Here is a 25092-nt window from a genome sequence, read left to right as displayed (position 1 = left end):
GAAGAGCTTCTAGAACGAAATTTGGCTTCAGATATTTCGGTAATCTAGATTAGATGATAATTTCGTATGGTCCTTCGACTTCTGATCCTTATTGCAATCCCTCTGAAGTTGGATAGAGTTTATTTGCTCAATATAAACTGAAAATCGACTAAGCGCTGACCTCTGGGTTACCTGCTAGTCCTGTGAATCCTTTGTCTAGCAATGCTGCTCAAATTCTCCCATTGTTATAGAATCTCCTGCTCCAGAATGAAATCCAAAGGGTTCATTGCCATTTCAAAATGCTTTTTGTTGATGTCCACACATAAATGTCGTTTAGATATTCATCTTCAGGTAGTCTCACACTAATCTTTTTTTTATTGGCAGAAAAGATTAATCGGATTAGTTCAACAACTGCTGGTAAGTTTTCTGTTCTGTAAGCAGATTTTTGCATCTTCTCTGTTTTAGGAGTTTCATTGATCTTGGTTTGTACAGACAAGTAGATACGGAAGGCGGGCAGGTTGGGTTTGCTTCTCACTTTGCTAATGACATATATAGCATATATGCATAGAGAGGAAGTTGTGTGAGGACAGAAATTAGAGCCTTGAGCTCTAAATTCACAGATATCAACGGAGACATATATCTATCTTCTGAGGTTCACTTCTTGGAGCAGAGGTAATGAGATCACTCTCCAAAAGCTTCAGACAATAACATGAGTCTTTGAAAGGACAAAAATTCTGCAATTGTCACCTTGGAGCATGGGGAATACCTTTTTAATACTCTTACGAGTCAACAATTATCCATCTTCCAAATAGTTTTTTTCTTTTGTTTTGGGTTCATTCCAAAAGTGAAACTAATGATTGATTGTTTTATTGGTTATAAATGCTACGGGGTGAAAAAAGCTTGAAGAGGAAGATGAGAATCTGAAAAATAGCACGCTCAGGTATGTGACTTGTAAAGATAGCCACACTCACATATCATCATCCTCGTCTTCTATTAATCTATTACATCATCATCATCACCATTTCTAGAAGTTTCCTAAAAATATAGTTTAATCATATTTCAATGAAAATGACCAAGTGCATTATGGCGAAAAACAGTTAATTCGCATTTTAGCAGGAAACTGACGAAAATCGTAACTTCTTTGAAAAAAATTAACGGACCGATAAAAATTTGAAATTTTGTTTTTACAACGAATATTGCAGAATATGTTTTAGTAAAACAAAAATAGTGGAATTGCATCTTAACGGTAGCTGAAATGCATTTTGATGGATGTTGGATTTAGTTGCGATTTGGCATAATCACATAATTATTAAAATTAGTTCATCCAACTTTGATCGCATTATCCGTATCTGTTAATTCCAAGACGTGCAATGAATATTGTCAGGGGTATGTCGACAAGGCGTATCTTCCAATGCAGGCTATATGCTTCAGAATCCATTTGAGCTTTTACAAGATCATGTAAAATCGGTTCTTGAGGAATGAGGAGGACATTGATATGTTCAAGCTCTTGAATAATATTATGACACAGAGTTCGATAATTCGAAAGGATCAATTTTTACTTCAATTTACAAGTATGTAATTGTAGTTGAGTTATGTTTAGTGCATAAACGGTTGATCGAATCGTGCCTAACCAATGGTACAATGTCAGGTTTTCTTAAGATTTAAGACGTAACCGGCTGGTTCGTGGTCTTCGCTTTTGAGATATGAATCTCTTTTTCGGTTAAGGAAGGAAAGCTGGCCAAAATGTTGAATTGTACATGCATATATTTCTATTGATGATATGTTTAACTTTTGGGAATCAAATATTAAACTACAAAAAAGTATACCTCTATTTTAATTAATTTTATATTTTTCACATTTTTATGAATTAAGATGACACGAGGGCATTATAATTTACTTTAGCTTTATAAAACAGAAGACAGCTTTTATTCACAACTTTAGAATATGTAACAAAAAGATCGAATTACAAGTATGTAATTGTAGTTGAATCATGTCAGTGCATAAAACGGTCCTAGATCAAATCGTGCCAAACCAATGGTACGATTTCAGGTATCTTATGATTTAAGACAAAACCGGCCGGTCGTGGTCCTTCTTCTGTTCTTCAAGACTGTTTTGTTTGTTTCTTTTCTTCTGCATAGAGAGAAAGAGATCATTTTTGGAATCTCAGTCATCTGGGAAAAATGGTGGCTCGGAAGTTTATTCATCCGCCACCGAGATTTGAGCTTTAATATCGATTACGACACTGAAAATGGCCTTGAGGTCTCTCTCACTCTCTCTCTTTCTTCCAATTCATATTCGTCACCGATTCGATTTCGTGATCTTCCGCCACAAATCGATGCTGTCTTGTTTCTTCTCTGCAGGTTTTAGGATATCAAATATTCTCCCTCACTTTTGTTCCTCCTGATGAGCAAAAGGTACTTCTTTTAGTTTTTCGTTTTTCCTGGTTCGGTGATGGATGCAAACTCTGATGATTTCTGTTATCTAATTGTTCAATTTGTGGGCGATAGATCGTTGCGGAAGATGATGATGATCGAGTGGTATTGGTATCGGATGAGACTGATCTCACTTCTATATCCGATAAGCTTCGATTGGTCTCAGCTGGGGGAAACTCTGAGGACAAGTCAGAAGGAACCTCTGGTAAGAGCGAGAAATCCGATGCGGACATGGTGAAATCAGACGAAGAGTTGGCACGAATGTTGCAGGTTTTTTTATTAGCAGTCGTATCAATGTTGAATGTAATTCTGGCTGCTCTTTTCATTTGGGTCTCCTACTTACAGGCAGAGGAAGACGCGATGATGTTTCAACAGTATGTTGCTGCAAAAGATAGCAGCGAACTCGAGAGGAGGATTGGGATTTATGTCAGCCAAGTCCTTATGGTGATAGACTAGAGTTCTTTGAATCTTTTTTCTACAAGAATTTTGTATATGTGTTGGATGTCTGACTGTAATATCTGTTTCAGTATGAAGATCCAGTCAGCCAAGAAGCTGCTCGAAAGACCGTTCCTATAGACGAGCTCGAGGAGAAAGCTTTGGTTTCTCTGGCCAAGGTTTGAGCTTATATTCACCGATGAATAGAAGTAAAAGTTTTGATATTGAAATCCTTGATGAAATTTAGAATCAAAGGTTTTAGGTGGAGTTTTACTTGAGCTTTAGATCTTACATGAGAGTTTTAACTGATCCATGTTTCTAACAAACATTTAGGAGGGGAATTTTGAGCCATCGAAACATGAAAAAGACTACGCGTTCCTGCTTCAGCTACTTTTCTGGTTCAAAAAATCCTTCAGTTTTTTCTGAACACCCTTTTGCTTGTCTTTTAGGACTTCTCAGTTTGTCTCTCTGTGCAGCATTTTTATTTGTAAGAATATGTAGTAGTTTCAAATAACCTCTTCCTCTGTTGTTTCCTAGGTGATAATGCAGATGGGTCAATGAACCTTCGTGTGACTATTGTGGAAACAAAACCATAGGCCAGGGGATGGGAAACCCACTTACCTCAGAGCTTGCTTATGGAGCAAATCGAGTTGAACTATATGGGTATGTGAATTACTTTGCAAGCTCTGCGTAGATTCTTTTGCGCGAAATGTAACATGTGTAACATGTTTATTCTGAATTCACGGCCTTTATTCTAGGAGAAATTGTAAGACTGTAAAAACTGAATCATTCCTATTATATCTAGTGTACTGCATTGAGACAAGAATTACTCGATTTTTTACAGCAATTTTGTTTATTTTCTGTTGGCTAACTCTTTGGGCTTACTGTTTTGTGGTTATACTATAGCTTATAAAGGTGTACCTCTTGTCCAACAATTACTCGATTCCCTCGGTACAATGATCCGCTTAAGGTAACTATATAGCTTGTACATTTGAAGATATAATATAGTTTAGACTATATTGACAGGTTCCATTTTTCTTCCATGTTCATGCAGCTTGTAGAAACAAAGAGATGTCGTTGCGGGGAGTGGGCCAACTGCTTTACGCTATACTGCCGCTCGTTTGGTATTCTGCTAACTAACATCGTCACTTCCCGCAAATTTGCTGGTACTGTTTTTCTGTTTGTTATGTGTTTTTGTAATAATTTTATTCATTTACAGAGAATGGACTTCACAGATCACGTCCGGACGTAGTGCTTCTCTCACTCATTGGGAAGGTAAACTTCATTTGCCAAACAAATGTCTATTGATTGCCTTTGTAGGAACTTTCAAACGTGAAGCAATTTCAAGCGAATAATTTCTCCCTTTTTGTTTTTCTGCAGATGGATCCATCTTGACCCTTGTGAAGGAGTGCATGACAAACCCATGCTATATGAGAAAGGGTAAGTTTTCTTTCTTTGAGCAATCCCCATAATGGACTCCCATATTCTCACAAAATCTAGGCCTTGTCGATGGGGTAGAAATTTAATTATGTTCTTTCTTTGAGCAATCCCCATTTTGTTATTGTTATTGAATTATGTTATTACGACTTTCGGAGTTGTCTCGAGCCAATCAAGTATGGGAGCCCGGAGGATCAGTGGTTAAACATGTTCAGTGGGTTTTGTTAAAGAAGGTTTACACGCGTGGTAATGTGTGGAGGTCTGCTAGAGAAAATTTTCATCAGAAGTACAGTGAGGCAGAAAATAAGAAACTAAGAAATCTCAAAGATGATGTTGATAAGGTTAAGAACAGTTTCTCAAGAGATGTTCTGGTCACATTAATCTTGTCTATGGAGGTATGTAGGACGGGTAAAGATTATGGGTATATTCATGACTTTGAGCTGGACCATATTCATTCCATTGGCGAAGATGAGCTTGTGTGTTGTGTTGAAACTACTGAATTACTACAAGCACGAGATTGGGTTAATTCTGACATGTTTTTGAGAGCAAGACATTATCATGCTAAGGGAGCCTTGCTAGGAAATTTGGAGCAGTGTAAAGTCTGGTGTTATCTTCTCAGAACACATTGTAAGCAAGCTGGGGTGGTGAACAAAAACGATTGCAGAATCATTGAAAAAGCTGGGGAATTTTTCATCTTTGTGGCGATTTACGAGCACATGGAGACAGCTTGTGTTCGACTGAGAATGGGTTTAACTGGAGGCACACTCCACAGTTTTGGAGATAGAAGAGTGCAAACAGGGCCTAAGCTACCATTACATTCTGGTGTTGCTTGGGTTGTTGAGGTAAGCAAGAAGATGACAGGAACAGCAAGAACGAGGGAGTATTTTGAGAATCCTTCAGCGTCAATCTTTACACGTGGAGTGTTCCACTGTCCGAGACCACCAGGGCGATCATTTGACGAAGTGCGTTCCTGGTTTCTGTTTGTGACTGCAGTGCTGGTTAGTTGTGACTCGTGACTATAGTAAGAGCATTAAAGGACCTGTAAGTTGGGCTTCTTCATTGGATTAGTCAATCAATTAATCATAATTCATAACCAACAATTATCTTCCTCTCCTCTTCTTTCTCTCGTCCTCTTCCTCTACTCTTCTTCTACCTCTTCGCTTATCAGTTTCTTTCTCCGCACTTCCTTCTCCTTCGTTACGAATCTTGTTGATCTTAACTTGTTCGTCGCAATGAACATGGTGATTCCAGTCTCTAAAAAGAATTTACGTGTTTTGCCATTAACCTTTAATTTGCATGGTTATTAAAAGCTTTTAGTCCACGTTGTCATCTTTTTTCTCCTTGTATCCTTCACATTCACCTCTCTCCACTTTTTCAAACATATGGTGGAGAGGATACTTTCCATGGAACATCCCGTGATTATGGAAATAACCGTTATGATAGTTTCCATATATAGTCTACCGTGGAGTTTCAGGTATGATCGGCTATATGATCAAACTTATATGGCTACATATCAAGAAAAAATTGTTCCTTATTTTTTCTCGTAGATTCCCACATTTTGACTCATTCGTCACCAAACCTAGTTGTGACTTACTCATCCCTAACGATTCTTTTAAAGAAACAAAAGAATATCGTTATAATCCAACCACCAATTTTCCAAATTTCAACAATGCAATTTTACATTTTGATACCAGAATTTTTGTCTTGTGACTCATAAACCTTTAGTTTTGGTTATCAACATGAGTGAGTGAGGCCTTAAGCCCACAATTTAAGTGGGGGCTTAGTGAGGCTCTAGCTAATTCGTTAAACGACGTCGTTAGACTGCTTCTGATTCGACTCAGAACGACGTCGTGTTGCTGATCACTTGGTCCGTCGCTCGCTGGTTTCACTCTCGTCCCTAAGCCGACAGATTCGAAAACACAAGTTGGAGGGGCGTTTTAAAACCCTAAATCGCGAAAAAGGAAACGGAGATTCCGGTAACGCAGATGTCGTCTTCTTCTCCGAGTGGCAGCGGTGGCGATTTGACTGAGAGAAGAGGGATTCCCGCCGCTAAATTCATCCAAGATGTCGACACTTACCTCTCGCAGTCCGGCCTCGATTCTAATTCTGCTCTCGCCTTCCATCAAGAAAGGTTTCTCCTTTCATTTCTCCTCACATCAGTTCTCAGTTAACTACGCATTTACTTGGCTTCTTCTTCTTTGCTCGATTCCAGATCTACTGTCATGATCCAATTACACTAGCTTGATTGAATCCTGAATCATTCCGTCACGCTCATATTGCGAGCATAGTAGGTTGTATGTAGCTTGTACTCGTTAATGATTTTTTTTTCCTTGTGTGATTCTGTTTAGGCTTCAGCAATATAAAGTTGTTGAAATGAAGCTTCTTGCCCAGCAAAGGGATCTTCAGGTTCACTTCTCTTCTTTTATAAGTATATATGATGAGTGGTAGTATTTTCTCTAAGCTCTTACGATGGATGTTTATGTTTTCAAGTTATCTTCTTAACTTAGTAACTTGATGATATGTTAACAGTTTTGATAAATTGGCAGGCTAAAATCCCAGACATTGAGAAGTGCTTAGAGGTTGTTGCCACTTTGCAAGCAAGGAAGGGTACTGGTGAGGTTCGTTGTTAATTTTCAACAATCTCTAGTAATCATACTTAGATAGCCTTGGTTTTGCATAAATGTTGTTCTGTTTTTACGTTTAATTTTGATCTTGTGATCAGTATCTTGCTGCTATTTTTGAGATTGTTGGTGGCCAATTGTAAACGTTGTTTGAACTTCTGAATCCAGAATCCTGACTTTTAATTTCATACGGTTGAACTTGGTTGTGCTTTGATTCTTTACCGATGTTTATTTGCCAACTTTGCGTCCATGTTAAGATTTTCCTCTTGTCTTTGCGCGATTCAGGCATACTCAAAACTTTTCTTATAACCTGATAAGCATGCTTGCAATTGAAAGTCTGTTTTTGAAGATCGTGGTTGATAGGTTGGAAAGACAATAGGGTGCTGCTAAATCACCAATCAGCTTTCTTGTGCCTATGGGCCCTTGGATTAGTGTCTATAAGTCGGGTTTGATGGTGACAGCAGAATATGCTGTGTCACGGAACATAGTTCTAGCTTCACTGGAAGAATCAACTGACACATAGATTGTAGTGGGCATGATGTTTCATCATTTTTATATGAAAGTTGCTTTGATGTACCCACTTACGATTCTTGTGTTAATCATCTTCTTTTCTCACATGGATTTCTTCTTACACTGCAGGCGCTTTTAGCCGATTTTGAAGTGTCTGAAGGAATATATTCAAGGGCCTGTATTGAAGACACAGACTCGGTGTGTTTGTGGCTGGGAGCAAATGTCATGCTCGAATATTCCTGTGAAGAGGTTCATTACTTTGAAAACATATTCTCTTCGATGCTCTAAATTTCGGGCTCCAGGGACCGTAGAATAAGTTCTTGTAATTTTTGTTGTTCCAACAGGCTACAGCTCTTCTGAAAAACAATCTGGAAAATGCTAAAGCCAGCCTGGAGGTTCTTGTAGCTGATTTACAGTTCTTGAGGGATCAAGTCACAGTTACTCAGGTACTGAGATACTTACATATTTACCTCATTTCAATTGAGTCAGCGCATAGTTTTGTGAGAACGTTTGAGTAGAGGCTTTATTACATAACTGTGAGTTTCCAAACCGCCCAAAATTGCAATTGGTGACCCGGTTAATCTAATAATGTAGATATATATATATATATACAGAGATTGAATAAAGGTTAGTTAATCGTTCTTGACTAGGACTTTTTTTGGTGATGGACAGGTAACTATTGCGCGTATTTATAACTGGGATGTTCATCAAAGGAGGGTTAAACAAGTTACATCCACTGCTATTGCTGCTGCAGACTCGTGAATCACCAGGGCCATGTCTATGTTATGGATTGAAAAACAATGGGCTAGGGCCTAATTTTAATAAAGTACTCTTAAAAAAATTATTTTGTTCAACATATATTATACTATGATTTAAAAGCTCACATTTATATCGAAATATCGTTGAAGTTTAAAGAGATTTTTAGAATTTTTTTAATATTTTCACACAGAACAAAACATTAAAAAAATATATATTAAATCAAACTTAAGGTATAAAAAATCTATTTAATATTGCTTGTAAATCTAATTAATTGTTTGTTTTATAAACTTATGTGATTATTGCAACTCTGTTGGTCCTAGTCGGTTGTTTGTAACTCTTGATTTGTGTGATCTTGATGAAATTTTGTTTCGGCGACAAACTTATGAATAGGACATTAGCATCAGTTGTCTTCTGTTTTTCCCTACATTGTTGTCGAGTTTTGAGACCAGCTTGTGGTTTTTGTGATTGAAGTACTATTTGCAGTATCTGGTGGTCTTGAACTCTTGATCAATGTTCTAATGGCTAAGTGTTATTAACCAATTATGTTTCTGGAATTATTATTTTTTTGATAGGAGAAATTATCAAAAGTTAATTTGTCATTTTTCTCGGAAATCTAGGTTCAATATTGGTGACGAGGGTCATGACGGCAATGAGAAACAAAAAGTGGAAATGAGAAACAAAAGTGATCAAATCGAACCTTTTATAAGCTTTTCTCATTAACGCATCGGCATTTAGAGGAATCAGATTTCACTTTCTTGAATACATTAATACAACATATTTTCTTGTCACTGATATGACATTTTATAGTAAATCTTTTGCGAGGATTCAACCAGCCATTATTATTAAATCAGAGTAAAATTCGTGTTTGATATTTCGGCTAACCATTTAAATTGTGATTTTAGGATAAAAAGATCTTTCTTTTGCAACACTCATAATTTTTAGTATAATTTTTCAGCGCCTTTTTAGACAAATGTAGCATCATGTTCTGTCAAAAATGCCCAGTTTATCAAGTTGCAGGCATTTATATGAACATTTTGAGATTTCCGTCGTTCCCAAAAGAAGAATATTACGTGAGAAAACAATTATATCAATCAATATAAATAAAGAAAAAGTAAATGGAGCATAGTTTTTTTGTTGATAGTTAGGGCTTGAATTGACCCTTAGAATGGACCTTTCAATTAATGATGGTCCATATTTCATTTAATGACTTTTACTTTTTTTTTTTTATTCCATCAATTTCACAAAGAGTGTCGTTTTAAGGTTTTATTTTTGTTTCATAAAGAATGTCGTTTTATATTTTCAATGCAAAATTTTAAATAATATTTCAGTTTTAACCCTATTAATTTAATGTATTTATTAGATAAAAACAAATATTTAATATATTAATAAAGAACAAAATTGTACTTTTAATAATTTTCTTAATATGTGTGAAAAATCTCAGAATGACAATCTTTGTGAAACGGAGGGAATATCTGTTAATTTTATTTCGTTATTTTTTATTTGTTGAGAAAATGGTTCATTTCTTTGTTTTCCTGGAAACTATTCCTTCATATTTTTCCTCCGAAAACCACACTCATGCAAATATTTATATTACATCTATATTAAAGGTTGTACATAGTACATTTAAAATCCGAGAAACCCTATTCTTCTAATATACGATCCCGCAATTGATGGATATTGGTTACTGGTTACGAATAGAATAGTTTGGGAATACACGGTGTCGTAATTTTCGTTAAAAAGATTTTAGGTTATATATATAATGTTCATAAAGACATGTAAAATGCATTTATAGGCCTCCCACATAAGACGTTTTTTGGGTCTAATAACAACTTTCATATACGGCCATAACAGCTTTACAATTCAGAGAATTTTGTGAATTTTGGTGTCTCCCCTATTTAATTCAACGTTGGATGCATTAGACGTATTTAGCATTCGAATTGACTAAGGTTGAATTTCTAATAGACTTTCTACGATGCTATTATATCTTTATATATATTTAGTATGTGCTATATATAAGATGGAGATATCCTTCGTACTTGTTAAGAGTGTAATTGATTATAATTTGGATAAACCGAACCGATTCAATCTAATAAAATCTAGTTAGAAATCGATGTGATGAAAAAACATTTGATTTAAAATAACGTTATGTGTCATGATAAATGATGTTTACAGTTTTCATTTGTTCCTAAGTAAGTAAGGTTTTGCCCTCTTTCAGTTAAGTCTTATTTAGTACAAAAATTGAATCAGTTTTTACGTATTATTTTTTTTCATATAGATAGTGATATGTATGATTTATCTGATTTTACCAATAAAACATATCTAACATAAATCATATAAAGTACATGTGATAAAAATGTATAGACATGTAAATGGTTTACATATATATATATATATATATATAAATAATACACTGGCACAAATTATAGACAACATCTCATATTGTTCAAACGAGAACAAGAAAAAACCAAGATTAGCATAATCCATATACAAAAACGAGATGGTCGTCAAATATTAAATACAATAAAAGGTCGCAAATTTGTGTAAATTTGTAGTCTTAAAAATAGATTGTAGATAATATTTCGTTATCTGAAAATAGGAGAGATGGAGAAACGTACACGGAAAACGAGGGCGATTTTCTTTGTTTTTTTTTCCTTTTTTTTTTGAAGAAGCAAAGCCAAAGCAGCTGTCTGTCCCCTCAGAGTTATTAAAGTGAGTTTGTCTGCTAGTGATCAATAACGCGTTTTTTAGGGTTTAGCGTTACAATATTCCATTTTAATCATATACTCTCTCATCTCTCTTGACTTTGACTTTTTCTTCTTGTAATCTTCTTGGGTCATCCCTCCACAATTAAATTTGGGAATAAACAAAACAACGGACTTTTTTTGTTCTTGTTTGTGTAATAAAATAAGTTAAGAAAAAAAACTAAAATCAGCAAAGCCGCAATCATCGGTAGATGTTCTCACTCGACATAAGAAAACCCCATTTCTTAAGTCAACAGGTTGTTTTCCCTCCTCCTACATTTCACCCAGAACGAATCTTGACCTTTATTCTTCTCCTTCCATATATATTCTTTATTTTACAAAAACCAGATTACGGATCTACATATTAAACCAAATCTACACTAATCTATCATTTATTTAGATTCTTGATATATAATTATATACCAAAATCGTATACAAAATCACGCTTTGTTGATTTGAAGATAACCTGGATTATTTTTTGGGAATGTAAACTTTTATGTTTGAAATCAATTTATTTTAGGTTGTTAGTTGTATCGTTTGGTTTGGGTTGGTATTAATTTTCTTTCAGACGTAGCTCTCCACTAACATTACTATTTTTCTCAAAACTTATATTTATGTCTTGGTCTCGTTTCATATACATATATGCCAATCTCTCTATCTGAACTCTGAAGTATAAGGTTAGCTCCGATGCGAGTTTCATATAATCACCGACTTGTAGGATACTAATCAGTCTTCAAAGTCAATGAACACATTGTTATTATGTACCTTGTAATTATACGTACATATTACACACACACATGGCTCATTTGGCTTGGACCGACGATATCTAACTCTTTTGACCTTTATTCTTTTCAGTATTGACAAGTGACATGACAATAACATGTTCAAAACTGTCCAAATTTAATCTTTGAGCATTAGAGTTTTGAAACTGTGCTGTGGTCAAAGGATACTATTTATATATCAACAATGATAAGTCGTCCAGAAAAATTATATTTATATATCCATATTCCATACTACTATACCAAATAAATTTGAATGAGTTAAACTCCAAATTTATCTGTGTATACTAATATAAATACACGATTAATTATGGTGGAATAGATTTAAGAAAAATGTTGGAATAGATATGTATCTCCTTGTGGACCTCGTCCAAAACTCAAATGATAATACTAAAAACAGAAAAAAAGAACAAAAGAATCTATGAAAAAAATGTTATAGTGAAAAAGAATTTAGAATAATTAAAATTAAAATTAAAAAATTTATTGAAAGGGCTTATATAGTTAGGCCAATGATATTGTCGTATTTAAACTACCTTAGACCATCTTCAATGGGAGGATGTTAGAAGAAGCTATTCATATTGTATATATAGAAAATAATAATTAAATATTATAAAAGTTTTTAAAATAAGAAAGAGGGTATCCAAAATCTCTTGTTTCAGAACCTCTCTTTATACATTTAAAGACTCTTCTCTTCTCTTTTTACAGAATTTCATTTTATATTATTATTTTGAGAACTCTTACACTATTCTTAACAATCTTTGGTTGGAGAGGGTGTTAGAGAAAATATTTCAGAGGATTGAACTGTTTCTATGATGGGATTGGAATAACCCTAAAACATCAGGGTGGAACACTATGACACACCAACTTTCTCTGATTCATATATTTTATTTTGTGAAAGTATCGCTTTAAATACAGTAATAATATTTGTAACAGTTTAATATCTATTAATCTATAGATTTTATTGCACGTAACGTTAAAATGTTGTACTCAAGAATTGAAGTATTTATATGAAGCTGGTATAAAGAAAAAAAATCAATATTAGTTTCTAGAAAAATGCCCCTACTGCGAATCTTAGAACATTACGCTTTAAATCGAAATATGAAATTGATTGATCAGGATAACTCAACTCCAATAATTGAAAAAGTTTGGTTGAACAATTGATGGTCAACACCTTTGACATTTGACCACTTCGTCTTACCCTTATTGAAATATATATACATTTTTCTTAGATCTGGTCTCGTGAACTTTAGCAGTTAGCTAGCTATGATCCTGTGGTCAATCATATACATTATTTTAGTTGTTTGATGAGTTATAAAAGCAATATATAATATCATTCGCGGCGATAAATCATCTATGTACCATGTGCACAACACATGTATACGACATACATGCTACATATCTATATATATAATGTTTCGAAAGTGAGATTAAAGTCAGTAAGGCACTAAAATAGTATGTTTTTTAAATCATACCAAAGAATATAATTAGACCCTTGAGTCTAACTAATCGCACTACACTTACATATATATGCGTGTGAAAGCTATTATATTACTAATGAATATACTTCCATTCTAAAACACTTTAATATACTTCCTTTCGAAAACGAATAATTAATCAATAGTACGAATCGTTAATAATGTATATGTATATATGTATGAGTTGCGCATACGAAGTTGTTAATATGTATAGAGATATAGTAAAGAAAGACCGAGTGGGTTTATTGTGGTAGTAAGGAAAAAACGTATAGGAAAGGGGACTGTGTGGACGTACGTCCTTGGTTTGCGCCTTGCGGCTACTAAACTTTTTATGAGTGGACCATGTCAAACACCAATTTTATATTACTAAGATTTGGTTTCCATTATTTTCATGAATTCATTTGTGTATATATCAACTCAAGACGATACATTACACAATATAGTAATATACAACATACTTTTTCGTACAGAAAACAGTGCACGCGTATACAAAAAACCTCACACGAGCGTTTGGTAAGTCTGCGTGTGATGTACACATTTGAATTGGATCGTTGATAAGTAAGTATCAGACTTAGCATAAAAAAAAACTTCTCTAAAAAAAGCGTAGCATTTGTTTTGGTAAGTATAATTAATTAGCAATATAGCACTTGATCACGCGTTTTCCTAATATTTTCACCGAATTTTTTAACTACTAAATATTTAATAATTCATTTATATTGACGGTCCAATATCATTAACCTACATGAAGTTAAAAACAAAAAAAAGTAACGTGTTTACTGGAAAAAAGTGTTGTGAGGGGGAAAAAAAAGGAGAATGGCTTGAGACGGAAGCAACCGACATGAGGGGTAGGGTAAATAAAACAGCTAATAGCGCGTTAAAACTCCACGTTCTGATATTTTGGCCGTTCGATAAAAATAATGTGTCATATAAACAGCTGCTTCGTATACGAATTTTACAGTGTTGGCTGCTTTTGGTCACAAGGTACGGGTCGGGTCGGGTGGGTCCATGACCATGACACTTCGTTCTCTTCATACACAAAAGGTTATGTACTGAGAAAAACGTGTAACCCCCACCTCCAAACAAAAGTATCTATCAATTTTATTTTAAAACGAATCGAACTCGAGGTACATTGAGATTGTAACGAAGAAAAAATTGAAAAGAAGATCACTGCAATGATTTTTTGAAAATAAAATTTCTAAAATGTATTTTGTAACAATATTATTTCTATTTTCTCAGTCTTTCTTTATGCTGTTTAGGTTAATTAAATCTTTCATTTTGGGCAGTCAAGTAAAATTTTTGTGGGATAAAATTAGTCTATTCTACGATGGCCGATGACCGATGCCCGAAAACACGTGATATAAAGAAAACGACAAAGCATTTTCTTGGTATAGCGAATAAGAGTGAGTTTCAACAAATTTAAAGGATTTTCTTCATTTTACGAATGATTTTTCCACATAACAATTATGTTATTTTAAAAATATATATATAATATGTCAAATACTGTATTTAAACGGTTTTATTTCTATATATGCTCTTAATGTTTCAGAACAGATAGAATTTTTCTCATACCGCATTATTTTCTCTGCAGAAATTTAATTTATCAAACAAATTTACATTTTTGTCACATAAACATGTGATTTAATCACTATAACTTTGGTTCAACGTATATTATTCTTCAGCATATTAACTATTGATATATCCATGCAAAAGGATACCAAATGAATGTATTTTGTTTTATTTAAAATGTGTTATTTTTTTACACAAAATTTTATCGGTATCATTTTTCTACACTCTGGTAAACATATAGCAATCTTTCTTCACTAAGTTTTACATATTGTATTTATTGCATTCCATTTATGAAAGTTCGAATTACCTAACTTTTTTAAGTGAATTAAGTAAACACAAGATTTACTGTAAAGGAATCTAAACTAAAACAACCAAAATACTAAAGTTTTTTTTTAATTTAAGTATAATTATAACATTTAAAATCACCATGAAATTTGTTCCGCTGCATTTATTTTTCCGTTTCAAATTTTGTAACATTTGTTGAACTATATCTATTTCAACATTTTAAACAGTTCCAACGTTGCCATATGTCAAGTTAGTTTAGTTTGTTAAAAATAAAGAAAACTATATTGAAAAAATTGAAGACATCAATGTACGTTTTATATGATTTAATAGAGTCGCTTATACGTGATGGCACTTCTTAAGTTATATATTACAGATTTTGACACTTACAAATAAAATGGCACTTTTTGTAGTTTGTGGATTGGAAAACCCAATTCAATTCCTCCTTCCAATTTGAAGAACAACCGGTTTAGATAAAATTGGTTAACCGAATTTAAAGATGGTTTAGTAATTAAAAAATTACTTCTTATCTCCTCATCTCTTTCTTTCTTTCTTTCTATCTTACAGACATTGATATCTTCTACCTCTTACACACACATATATTTCTTTTTCTCTTTTGTACATACAGACATCTCTTTAACTCTTTTTTTCTAACATACATTAAAAACACCACCCATACAAAAAAAAAAATATTCAAATCAACAAAGCAGTTTCTAACTTTCTTTCTCTTTTCTCTCTCTCTCTCTCTCTATCTCTCTCTCTCTCTCTCTTTCTCTCTCTCTCTCTCTTTCTCTCTCTCTCTCTCTCTTTTTCTCACAGATTCAAACCAACATACGGATCCGAAAGACAGTAATGAAGCTTTTCCGTGGATGGTGATGCAGAATTTGGATCCGGATTTACACTTGTATCTCATGGTCGCGAATCCGCCGTTTCTGCAACTAGAATTGCTTTTAGTTATGTCGTTTGTGTATGAAGATGGAGAAGAGAATAAACAGTACATAAAACAAGCTATATGGACAAGTACACAAATCTAATTAGTGGACACGTACACAAAATTTGTTTTCCCTATAGATATTTTTTAGTGGATATATCCTTTGACTGTAATATCATGTACATGTTGTAGTTTCTTTAACCAACAAATGATTGAATATGGTTGCCTTGAACTAAATTGGTGTGGACCTTCCATATGGACATATTATCATATACATGTCGTATTAGTTATTTTGAATATATTCGCTTAGAATCAAAATTTGTTTGTCAAGTACATGTCCACGAATCATTTAACTATAAAGTCTACATTCTATATGGTTATAGTTATATGGATAGTTAAAGTCATGTGGATATGTACACATAACTCACTCCTTGTATAGATATCTAAATTTGCTTCATATTTTTTATGTGTTTCCATTGGCTGTCATCGGTAATTGTACATGTCAATGAAAATACAGAACAATAAGATAATGACTTAACCATGGATATTCCGTTGATAGTTTAATAAAGAGTCAATAAAATATCTATGTGGACATGTCTTAATGGACATGATTACGATGGATAAGATAATGGGGACACGATTTGAACATCAAAATATCACCTGCCTATATAAATGCATAGACAAATAAATAAGAGAGAAGCTACGAGAGGCTGGGATATGGCATAGAAGACGACATGAACAACAACAGACATGACGACACAGACAATAAGAGATATGGTGTAAGAATGATGAGTGATACAAAGCTTTGTGTCCATGTACACGTGGATACACCCATATTGATATGAAGCTTAAAATGCATTGTGTTTATCTGTGTGGATACGTCCATAAACTTTATGTCCATCGTAAGAAGAAGCAGATTTGGTCAAGAGGGTCATCACTTGTGGACCAAATAGAGAGCGATACAACGTTTGTGTCCATGTCCACATGGTTACACACATATTGATCCAAAAGAAAATCCGGATAAACATTTGGTTGTGGCAGTCAGGAGACCAACATATGATGGTGGAAAGTAACTGCGAACTCACCAAGAGTTTGAGAGCTTTGTCAAGAAAGGAGACCAGATCTATAAGAAATGAAGATGCAAAGAAAGATTAAGAGGGAATACAAGGAAATTATGAACCAACTTAAGGAAGATACATTAACCATGTTATCTCAAGTCTATAACAATGAATACATAACCATCGATTAGATGAATGCGTATATAAGAACTAGTGGATACTTCCATATGACCGTGTGTGTGGATGTGACCATGTCTTGAAAATGCTGTTGCCGAGATCTGTTTTGATGAATCCACGAGTAAAGAACAAAATCACGATCAGCCAGATGAGCTCATTGGTGAAAACGGCGAAAGCGGCTGTGAGCTAAAGCGGTCTGTTGACGACTGAAGAATGAGTCCTGAAGGGATTATTTGATGAAAAGCTTTGCAGATTTAAAGTTTTAAAGCTGCCAGAGATGTCCCGCAGCAGAAAGTCTCTACCTCTCCTCATATTCAAATTAAAAAAGACCTAGAAATCTAGAAGAAGAAAAGAGGAATGAAGAAAGAAGAAGAAATAATAAAAAGAAGATGAAAGTGGAGAAAAAGAAAGAAGAAGAAAAGCACGAAGGAAGAAGGAAAAAAAAAAGAATGTTGGTTTAATAATATTGGTAAAGAGATTAAATTGAAAATCGGTTAAAATGGTAAAAAGATTTTGGTTTAATAATAGGTAAGGGGTATCTTGTCATTTTTTCTATAAAATATAAAAAGAAGTGTCATCTAAAATAGATATACCAAAAAGTGTAAACATAAACTTAAAAAATGCTATTAAAAAATAAATATTTCATAAATTAACAAACAAAACCTCTAAAGAAAGGAAAATTAACAAAAAGAAAAAAAAAACAGAATTGATGGTGGAGGCGTGGAACAATAAATAGTGAAGAGGATTTTATGACCGATGACTTGTCGGAGAAGAAGCAAACTCTCTGCTGACGTATGATTTGTGTCAGCTTATTTTCGAAGCTTCTTTCTTACGCGTTTACTCCTTATCTTAAATGGTTTTTTTTTTTAAATTACTTTCCTGCTTTTACTGTTTCTCAATTTATTCAATTCATTAATTTATTAACTATGAATTTCCATCAATTTGTCTCTTTCTGTTGTTTTATCTTTGCCTAGGAGCATTTTTCTCATCTTATATTCTTACTCTACGTGAAAGTATGTGCTCACTGCTCACACTATAATGAGTTATTTTTAGAAGAAAAAATTGGAATTGTTGTTATTCTTATGCCGTTAGCTTATTATATATATATATTCGTCTGAGGAAACTTTATTTTGATAAAAAAAATGTACTCAGTTTAGGTTTCAGATTACTGAATATGGTCTCTCAGATTCGTAAATGCGCTCAATTAAAAAAATAAGTTATACATTACTAGTAGTGAGTTCGTCGTAGTTTATTAGTAGTCCTTAATTGATTAAATAACAGTTGGTCTTTTAAATAATCTTTAAAAATTTACCAAAAGTTAACGGTTAACAAGAAAATTTGAAATAAGTTTAACTATTGCAAACTGTAATATGAAAAGAATCGACGACAAGACGTTCAAGTCAAAATAGAATTAGGCGAAATGTAAATTTTTTTATGTCAGAATCACACAGATTTTCTTTTCCCGTAAAAAAAAAAACATTATACTGAAAAGACAAGTTGCCGTTAAAAGTTAATAAAATCAAGGAAAGCCGCGAGGAGTTTAAAAATAAAAAATAAACAGAGCAATAATAACATGCGGCAAACCCACACCTTTTGGTTTCCTCCGTCTAAAATGTGTCTTCTTCTTTCACGCGCCACTACCCCTCGCTCTACCGTTTTAACCGATTATTCTTTGTACCAATACGCGTAAAAACAAGATATTAATACTGTTAATTAAAAAGGTCATGCCAACAAATAAATTTGAGTAGTAGGAAAATTATTACTTGGAATGAAAATAAATAATTTCCTAATAAAAAACTACAGGTTTCTTTTATCATATTTTATAACTATTAAAAAATTTTTACGCACAGTATATCATATAAATTGGAAAAAATACATAATACCAATGAAACGAATATATTTATGTGTAAATATATTCAAATATCTAATCGATTGCATGTATACAGATTATGAAAGTAGTAAAGACGTTGTGAATTAATTGGAAAATTAGTTCAGAGTTTTCATAATTCAAGATAATGCATTACATGTCCAAAGAGGTAAGTCATTAATACTGCAATCTCTGAATGTTTTTTTATTTTTGTGTGATTCAGAGTGTTGGTAGCCATCTCATATTAGTTTTTGTAACACGGTGAACTAAAAAGAAAGGGATATTTGAGACTCATCAATGGGTAAGCCGCCTATAGCTTATGTAACACCAAACAATTGCAAGGAGTTAATTTTTCGCCTAGTAAAAACTGAAATTCAAAATGCGAGTAATATTTGGACTTGAAGACGTCAAGTAAGTAGTTGGTATAATTAGAGACTAGATTGCAACCATGCCGTTACGAGACACGACACAATTGTGGGAATAAAGAAGGAAAGAAAAAAACTGAAATGAAGGGACAAAAATTAAATGCCCGGCAGAGGACGGCACCGTCCCGTTGCCATTCACAACCGTACGCCTCCCATGACCGGCGTTTACCGGTGGCTAGTGCTTTTTTCCTCCTTTTTATTTATATTTTAACTCCCCATTTTTTAATATTCCTTACCCGCTTAAATGAGAGGAAATATAAATAAAAAATAATTAAATAAACAAATGGGAAACCTCCTAAATCCAAGCTGTTTTCCAGAAGAACCCAAAACTCCACAAAAGTTATATTCACACCTCTCTCTCTCTCTCTCCCCTTCTTATCTCAAACAAATCACACAACCATTACAGAATAAAATAAAAACATATAATCACCCAGAAAGCTAAATAAAAGTTCTCCTTTTTCTTTCCTCACAAAAAATCTCAGAAGATGACAATGATGATGATATTTCTATAAAGTATCCTCTCAGAGATTCCATCTTTTCTATTACATGGAGAAGAAGATAGAAGAGGATCATCATCATCATCATCATCATCATCAAGAACAACAAAAGGAGGAGTTCAAAAGTATCAAGAACACAGAGACGAAGATCGAGCACCAAGAACTGCAACAACAGATCTCTCAAGCATCATCATCATCATCATCATCATCACACATGGCGAATCTAGTCACGTCATCAGATCATCATCATCATCAGTTGGAGCTTGCTGGGAACAACATCAATCTCTCAAGCATCTTCGATACCCCAATATCTTCTTTACCTTTCCCTTATTCCTATTTCGAAGATCACTCCACTAACAATCCAAACTCTTTCCTCGACTTGCTCCGACAAGATCATCATCAATTTGCTTCTTCCTCTAACTCATCTTCTTTTTCATTCGATGCCTTTCCTCTCCCAAACAACAACAACAACCTCTTTTTTACGGATTTGCCCTTGCCTCATCATCAGCCTGCAACAACAAAGGCCGAGTCATCAGAAGTTGTGAACACAACACCGACATCTCCAAACTCAACCTCAGTCTCATCTTCCTCCAACGAGGCTGCAAATGATAATATTAATAAGGAGGCTACTGTTAAAGATCAAGAAGAAGGAGATCAACAGGATCAAAAGGGTACTAAGCCACAGTAAGTAATTAATTGAATCCTTTATTTCTTGACTGATTGATCTATGTTTTGGGTTGGATTTTATTAAATATTGTGAGTATTTTTGTTATAAATGAAGGTTGAAGGCAAAGAAGAAGAACCAGAAGAAAGCTAGAGAAGCTAGGTTTGCGTTTCTGACGAAAAGTGATATTGATAATCTTGACGACGGTTATAGGTGGAGAAAGTACGGCCAGAAAGCTGTCAAAAACAGTCCTTATCCCAGGTAATATATATTACTCTGTATATATATGTATATTTCAGCCCTAGCCTAGATCCATATAGATTATCATCCTCACTTTGTTTTAGTGTTTACTTATACTTTATATGCATATATATGTCTATATACTTCACTAGATCCGGATTTTCCTATTCATATACAAGACTCATCTACATTTTCTACATAGTGTGTTTATATACCTATATATACATGTTCATCTAGAAAATCATATGTATATATATATATATGAAACACCATATATGTAGTCATATGCATGTTCACTTACATATGTAAGTGTGTGTGTAGACTAGCCCTAGATTCAGTGAGCTTTATATATTCAGAGTCTATATGCATAATGCATGTTACATGACGCTTTTATAATTATATACATGTTCACTATGACAATATATATATGTAGACGACTATAGATACCTAATACGCGTGTGTGTAGGGTCCAAATTGTTTGAATTTTGCGTTTCCAAGAATATATTTTCTTTTGTTCCATTCCATGAGAGGTTTCTGTGTTTTTTGCTTCCCTTGATTTATGTTGCTTGTGTCGGAAGATTTCTATCTCAAACTTGTTCCAAAACTTCATCTTAGATCTCGAGATCTTCTGTTCCTAATATATATATCTTCCAAATTTCAAAAATTTTCCAAACTTCAAAGCGAATAACAAAATAGTAAATACGTTTTGTACATGTTATAATATTTCTAATATAAATACCTTCTTTTAATGTGCAGAAGCTATTATCGTTGCACCACAGTGGCTTGTGGAGTGAAGAAAAGAGTGGAAAGATCCTCCGATGATCCTTCAATCGTCATGACAACCTACGAAGGTCAACACTCACACCCTTTCCCCATGACTCCACGTGGACACATCGGAATGCTCACGTCACCAATCCTCGACCATGGTGCAACCACCGCATCGTCGTCATCATTCACTATTCCTCAGCCACGATACTTGCTGACTCATCAGCATCATCAGCCCTACAACAGCATGTACAACAACTCTCTAAGCATGATCAATAGAAGCTCCTCCGATGGCACTTTCGTAAATCCAGGGTCAACATCATTCCCTGGATATGGTTATGATATGTCACAAGCTTCTACTTCAACTTCTTCCTCCATTAGAGATCATGGATTGCTTCAAGATATTCTTCCTTCGCAGATAAGATCGGATACTATTAACACCCAAACCAAAGAAGAGGATAAGAAATGAACAAGTTTTTTTCTTTCTCCGGGGCAATTGTTTTTTCTTTCTTTTTTTTTGGCCGGAACCAGCTGATAGGCTTTATCATATATGAGGAGTTTTTTGCCGGCTAAGATAAACCGATAATTCTGGCTGGCTTTCTAATGTTCTTTTTTCATCAAATATTAGCATTTGGTTGTTTGAATCACCATGAAACAAACAACCGATGCTACTTAGGAACAGAGGTTTGTAGTATATGTGATATAGGTATAACTTCATTTTTTGTTTGAGTATTAATAAAAATGTATCATTTCTTTTAAGAATAGTGACAAAGGAGGGTTTAATCTTTTTTGTTTTTACTTCGGGTTTTATCTATAATTAGTTTTATTTCTCTCATTTGTTTCAATCTATAATTATCTAGGAGAATGAGTAAGCATTTGGAGTTAGAGTTGTTAACTAAACCATTAATTTACTTTGTAATCACTTTATGGGTATTTGTAATCATGCTATCAAATCATTAGTCCAGCTCTCATTTTTGTTCAAATTTTACATATAATTTTATTTCTATCAATTCCAATCGATGTCTAATAATGAATATATCCACACACATATATACATGGAAAGATATTTCGGTTTTGTTGAATTTTGTAGATCGATATTCTATATCCAAGTTGCAACCATACGAAATTCATGCATAATCACGCCTTCTTGTAATTGCATATATAATAGAATATTCCAATTCAATATATATCTAACTTCAATTGACTTCCATTATAACTGAGTGGACTTACAGTTCTTATAGACCTGGTGTCCTTAGCTAGATTCTATGAAACTAAATACTTAATTAATCGAATGTTCATATGCTCAATTTTCATAACTACTATCGTTTATCCTTAATACTTAATTATTCACATACACAAACACGCATTTATTCGACATGTTTAATTATCGACCTAATCGGTTGATAATTCACAACAAAGATCTACTAGGTCGCGAAAATTTCATATAACAACAAAATTTAAATGATACTACTAATTAGCCATACGAGAGCTAAATGTTACTAGCTTTTTGGTATGAAGATATATATAAATTCATATTCATCTTGATACATAAAGATTAAAGAGACAACTTTTAGCCTTAAACTCAAGTTAAAGTCTCTTTTATAGTTGTCTTCGCTGAACTTTAATGTTAGTCTTCAGTCATCACAGATAATATATATTCATAAAGACTTTTAGGATTAATAAGCGCACACCGTTTGTGTCTACATGCGTACTTGACCCAAGATATGGCCATATGGACCATATATAACACAAGTCACATCAATTACTTAATTCTCATATTTCATAACCAAATGTAAACGCTATTGTACATATCTAGCATCTTTTTAAGGTATTTACTTACAAGAAAAATGATTTGTTATGGTATGTAATTATTTTAATGTCAATATATTTTATTTATATTTGTTTTACTTAAGTCATCCTTTGACATTAATTAACAAACACAAACCTAAACCCATACACACACCTGTATATATATATATATATATATATCAGTCGTAAAGTAGATGCATGGAGCTATATATATACATGTATATATATATGTATATATGCTTTAGGTCTTTTTCAGGAAGCCGATAGCTACACAAGTGATGTATGGCTGATATTAAATATAAAAGTAAATGCAAAAAGCATAGAGTTAGTAATGTCCATAATGGACTGTCTTCTAATCACTAAAAAAATAGAAACAGAAGGAGTTCTAACAGGCTACTCATCAACCCTACTCCATCACCAACTAAGTATCAAAACAAAGCATGCTTTGTATATTATGGAGAGTTATTACTAATAATTAATGTGTTTCTTTAATCGCACCATTCCCGTAAAGTTACATATATATATAAGTATACGTAAACAATATTAGTCTCTTTTCTTAATTGGCACCAGTTATGTTTGGATGATCTTAAATGTTCACAGTAAAATAAGTTGAAACGAGTTGAATGGTAAATTAAATTTTGAAACACCTATCAAATTTGAACTAACGTCTTAACATATCATCAAGTGATTGATACAACATTTTCTTACAAAGTACTTATTGTATATCAAACTATTCATGTAAGTTTTATAAAAAAAAAATTAAGTTAAGGAAAAAAAAGAGGTGGCAAATGGGGTGTGAAATGTTGACTGTTCGTACACCATGACCAAGCAGATCATGTAGTGATCACATGGTAAACATGATATCTAAAAAGGACGTTTCTGTGAATTCACTTTGGAAAATTTCCTGAAGAACATTACATTGGATAGAGAAACGACAGCAAATCTAAAAATCCGTAACTACTGTAGCGCCATATCTATTTTTTCACGAGCAGATTTGAAAGAATTTTGGGAAAGATATATCACGCCGCTCAAATCCCACCGCCTAACCTCTCAAGAGAAGATGAGAGAGGATCTAAGTAAAGAAGATCTATGAGCACATCGGCGAAAGAACTTTCCACCTACAATCGACATCCAGCATAAAAACCTAGAAATAAAAGTATACAAGTATATTTAGAGGGAAAAAAAGAAAGAGGAATGCGGTTAGGATTGTTAATCATTATATAATCCGAAACTCAGAATGACAACAGTTAAAATAATATTATTGTATATAGTGGAATACAACACGTGTCAACTATAAATACGTATGTATATTGTGTATCCAAAGTCTACGTATATGTGGTGTACAACGAAAACAACAAAGTGGATTTGGCCACAATCACGTAGTTATCATCACATCTCATGATTAATTTTAATAATGTTACTCATTGCAACCAAATATTGATTTTTATAAATATCTCCCCTGATTATCCAAGTCAGTGAAATTTTGGGCTTATTATTCTTAATTAGTTTAAAGTTGAGAGTATATATGGTTCATGTAGTATTCATAAATTGAAATTTGATTACTTAATATTATTAACATGGGGTGAATTTCTTGAAATCAATAAATAGATTCAGTTTAGAGAGATATATAGATTGACTTAAAG

General features: G+C 33.5%; 3 protein-coding genes and 1 long non-coding RNA gene across 4 annotated transcripts; all 4 read left to right on the top strand.

The window, feature by feature from the left end:
* The first annotated feature begins 257 nt into the window (after positions 1–257).
* Positions 258–1714, top strand: LOC112083403. Its single transcript, XR_002897636.1, has 3 exons — positions 258–396; positions 472–919; positions 1364–1714. It is a non-coding gene; the product is annotated as an uncharacterized LOC112083403 (long non-coding RNA).
* A 255-nt stretch (positions 1715–1969) lies between these two features.
* LOC112083380 (peptide-N(4)-(N-acetyl-beta-glucosaminyl)asparagine amidase-like) lies at positions 1970–5497 on the top strand. Its single transcript, XM_024151076.1, has 11 exons — positions 1970–2028; positions 2118–2238; positions 2340–2393; positions 2487–2681; positions 2757–2855; positions 2939–3025; positions 3384–3509; positions 3753–3816; positions 3901–3970; positions 4066–4121; positions 4227–5497. The coding sequence occupies exons 1-7, from the start codon at positions 1970–1972 to the stop codon at positions 3405–3407; spliced, it is 639 nt and encodes a 212-aa protein (XP_024006844.1). The 3' UTR covers positions 3408–3509; positions 3753–3816; positions 3901–3970; positions 4066–4121; positions 4227–5497.
* Positions 5498–6131: 634 nt separating this feature from the next.
* On the top strand, positions 6132–8311 carry LOC18013304 (probable prefoldin subunit 3). The gene is made up of 6 exons (XM_006394995.2): positions 6132–6414; positions 6632–6689; positions 6830–6901; positions 7544–7663; positions 7759–7860; positions 8087–8311. Exons 1-6 carry the CDS (start codon positions 6269–6271, stop codon positions 8174–8176), a joined length of 588 nt encoding a protein of 195 aa, XP_006395057.1. The 5' UTR covers positions 6132–6268; the 3' UTR covers positions 8177–8311.
* An 11543-nt stretch (positions 8312–19854) lies between these two features.
* On the top strand, positions 19855–22439 carry LOC18013303 (probable WRKY transcription factor 48). Its single transcript, XM_006394994.2, has 3 exons — positions 19855–20655; positions 20753–20896; positions 21632–22439. Exons 1-3 carry the CDS (start codon positions 20021–20023, stop codon positions 22107–22109), a joined length of 1257 nt encoding a protein of 418 aa, XP_006395056.1. The 5' UTR covers positions 19855–20020; the 3' UTR covers positions 22110–22439.
* Positions 22440–25092: the final 2653 nt, after the last annotated feature.

Source organism: Eutrema salsugineum, unplaced genomic scaffold (assembly GCF_000478725.1).
Source record: "Eutrema salsugineum unplaced genomic scaffold, Eutsalg1_0 scaffold_6, whole genome shotgun sequence".
In the NCBI taxonomy this organism is placed as follows: Eukaryota; Viridiplantae; Streptophyta; class Magnoliopsida; order Brassicales; family Brassicaceae; genus Eutrema; species Eutrema salsugineum.
This window is presented reverse-complemented; position numbering and strand designations above follow the sequence as displayed.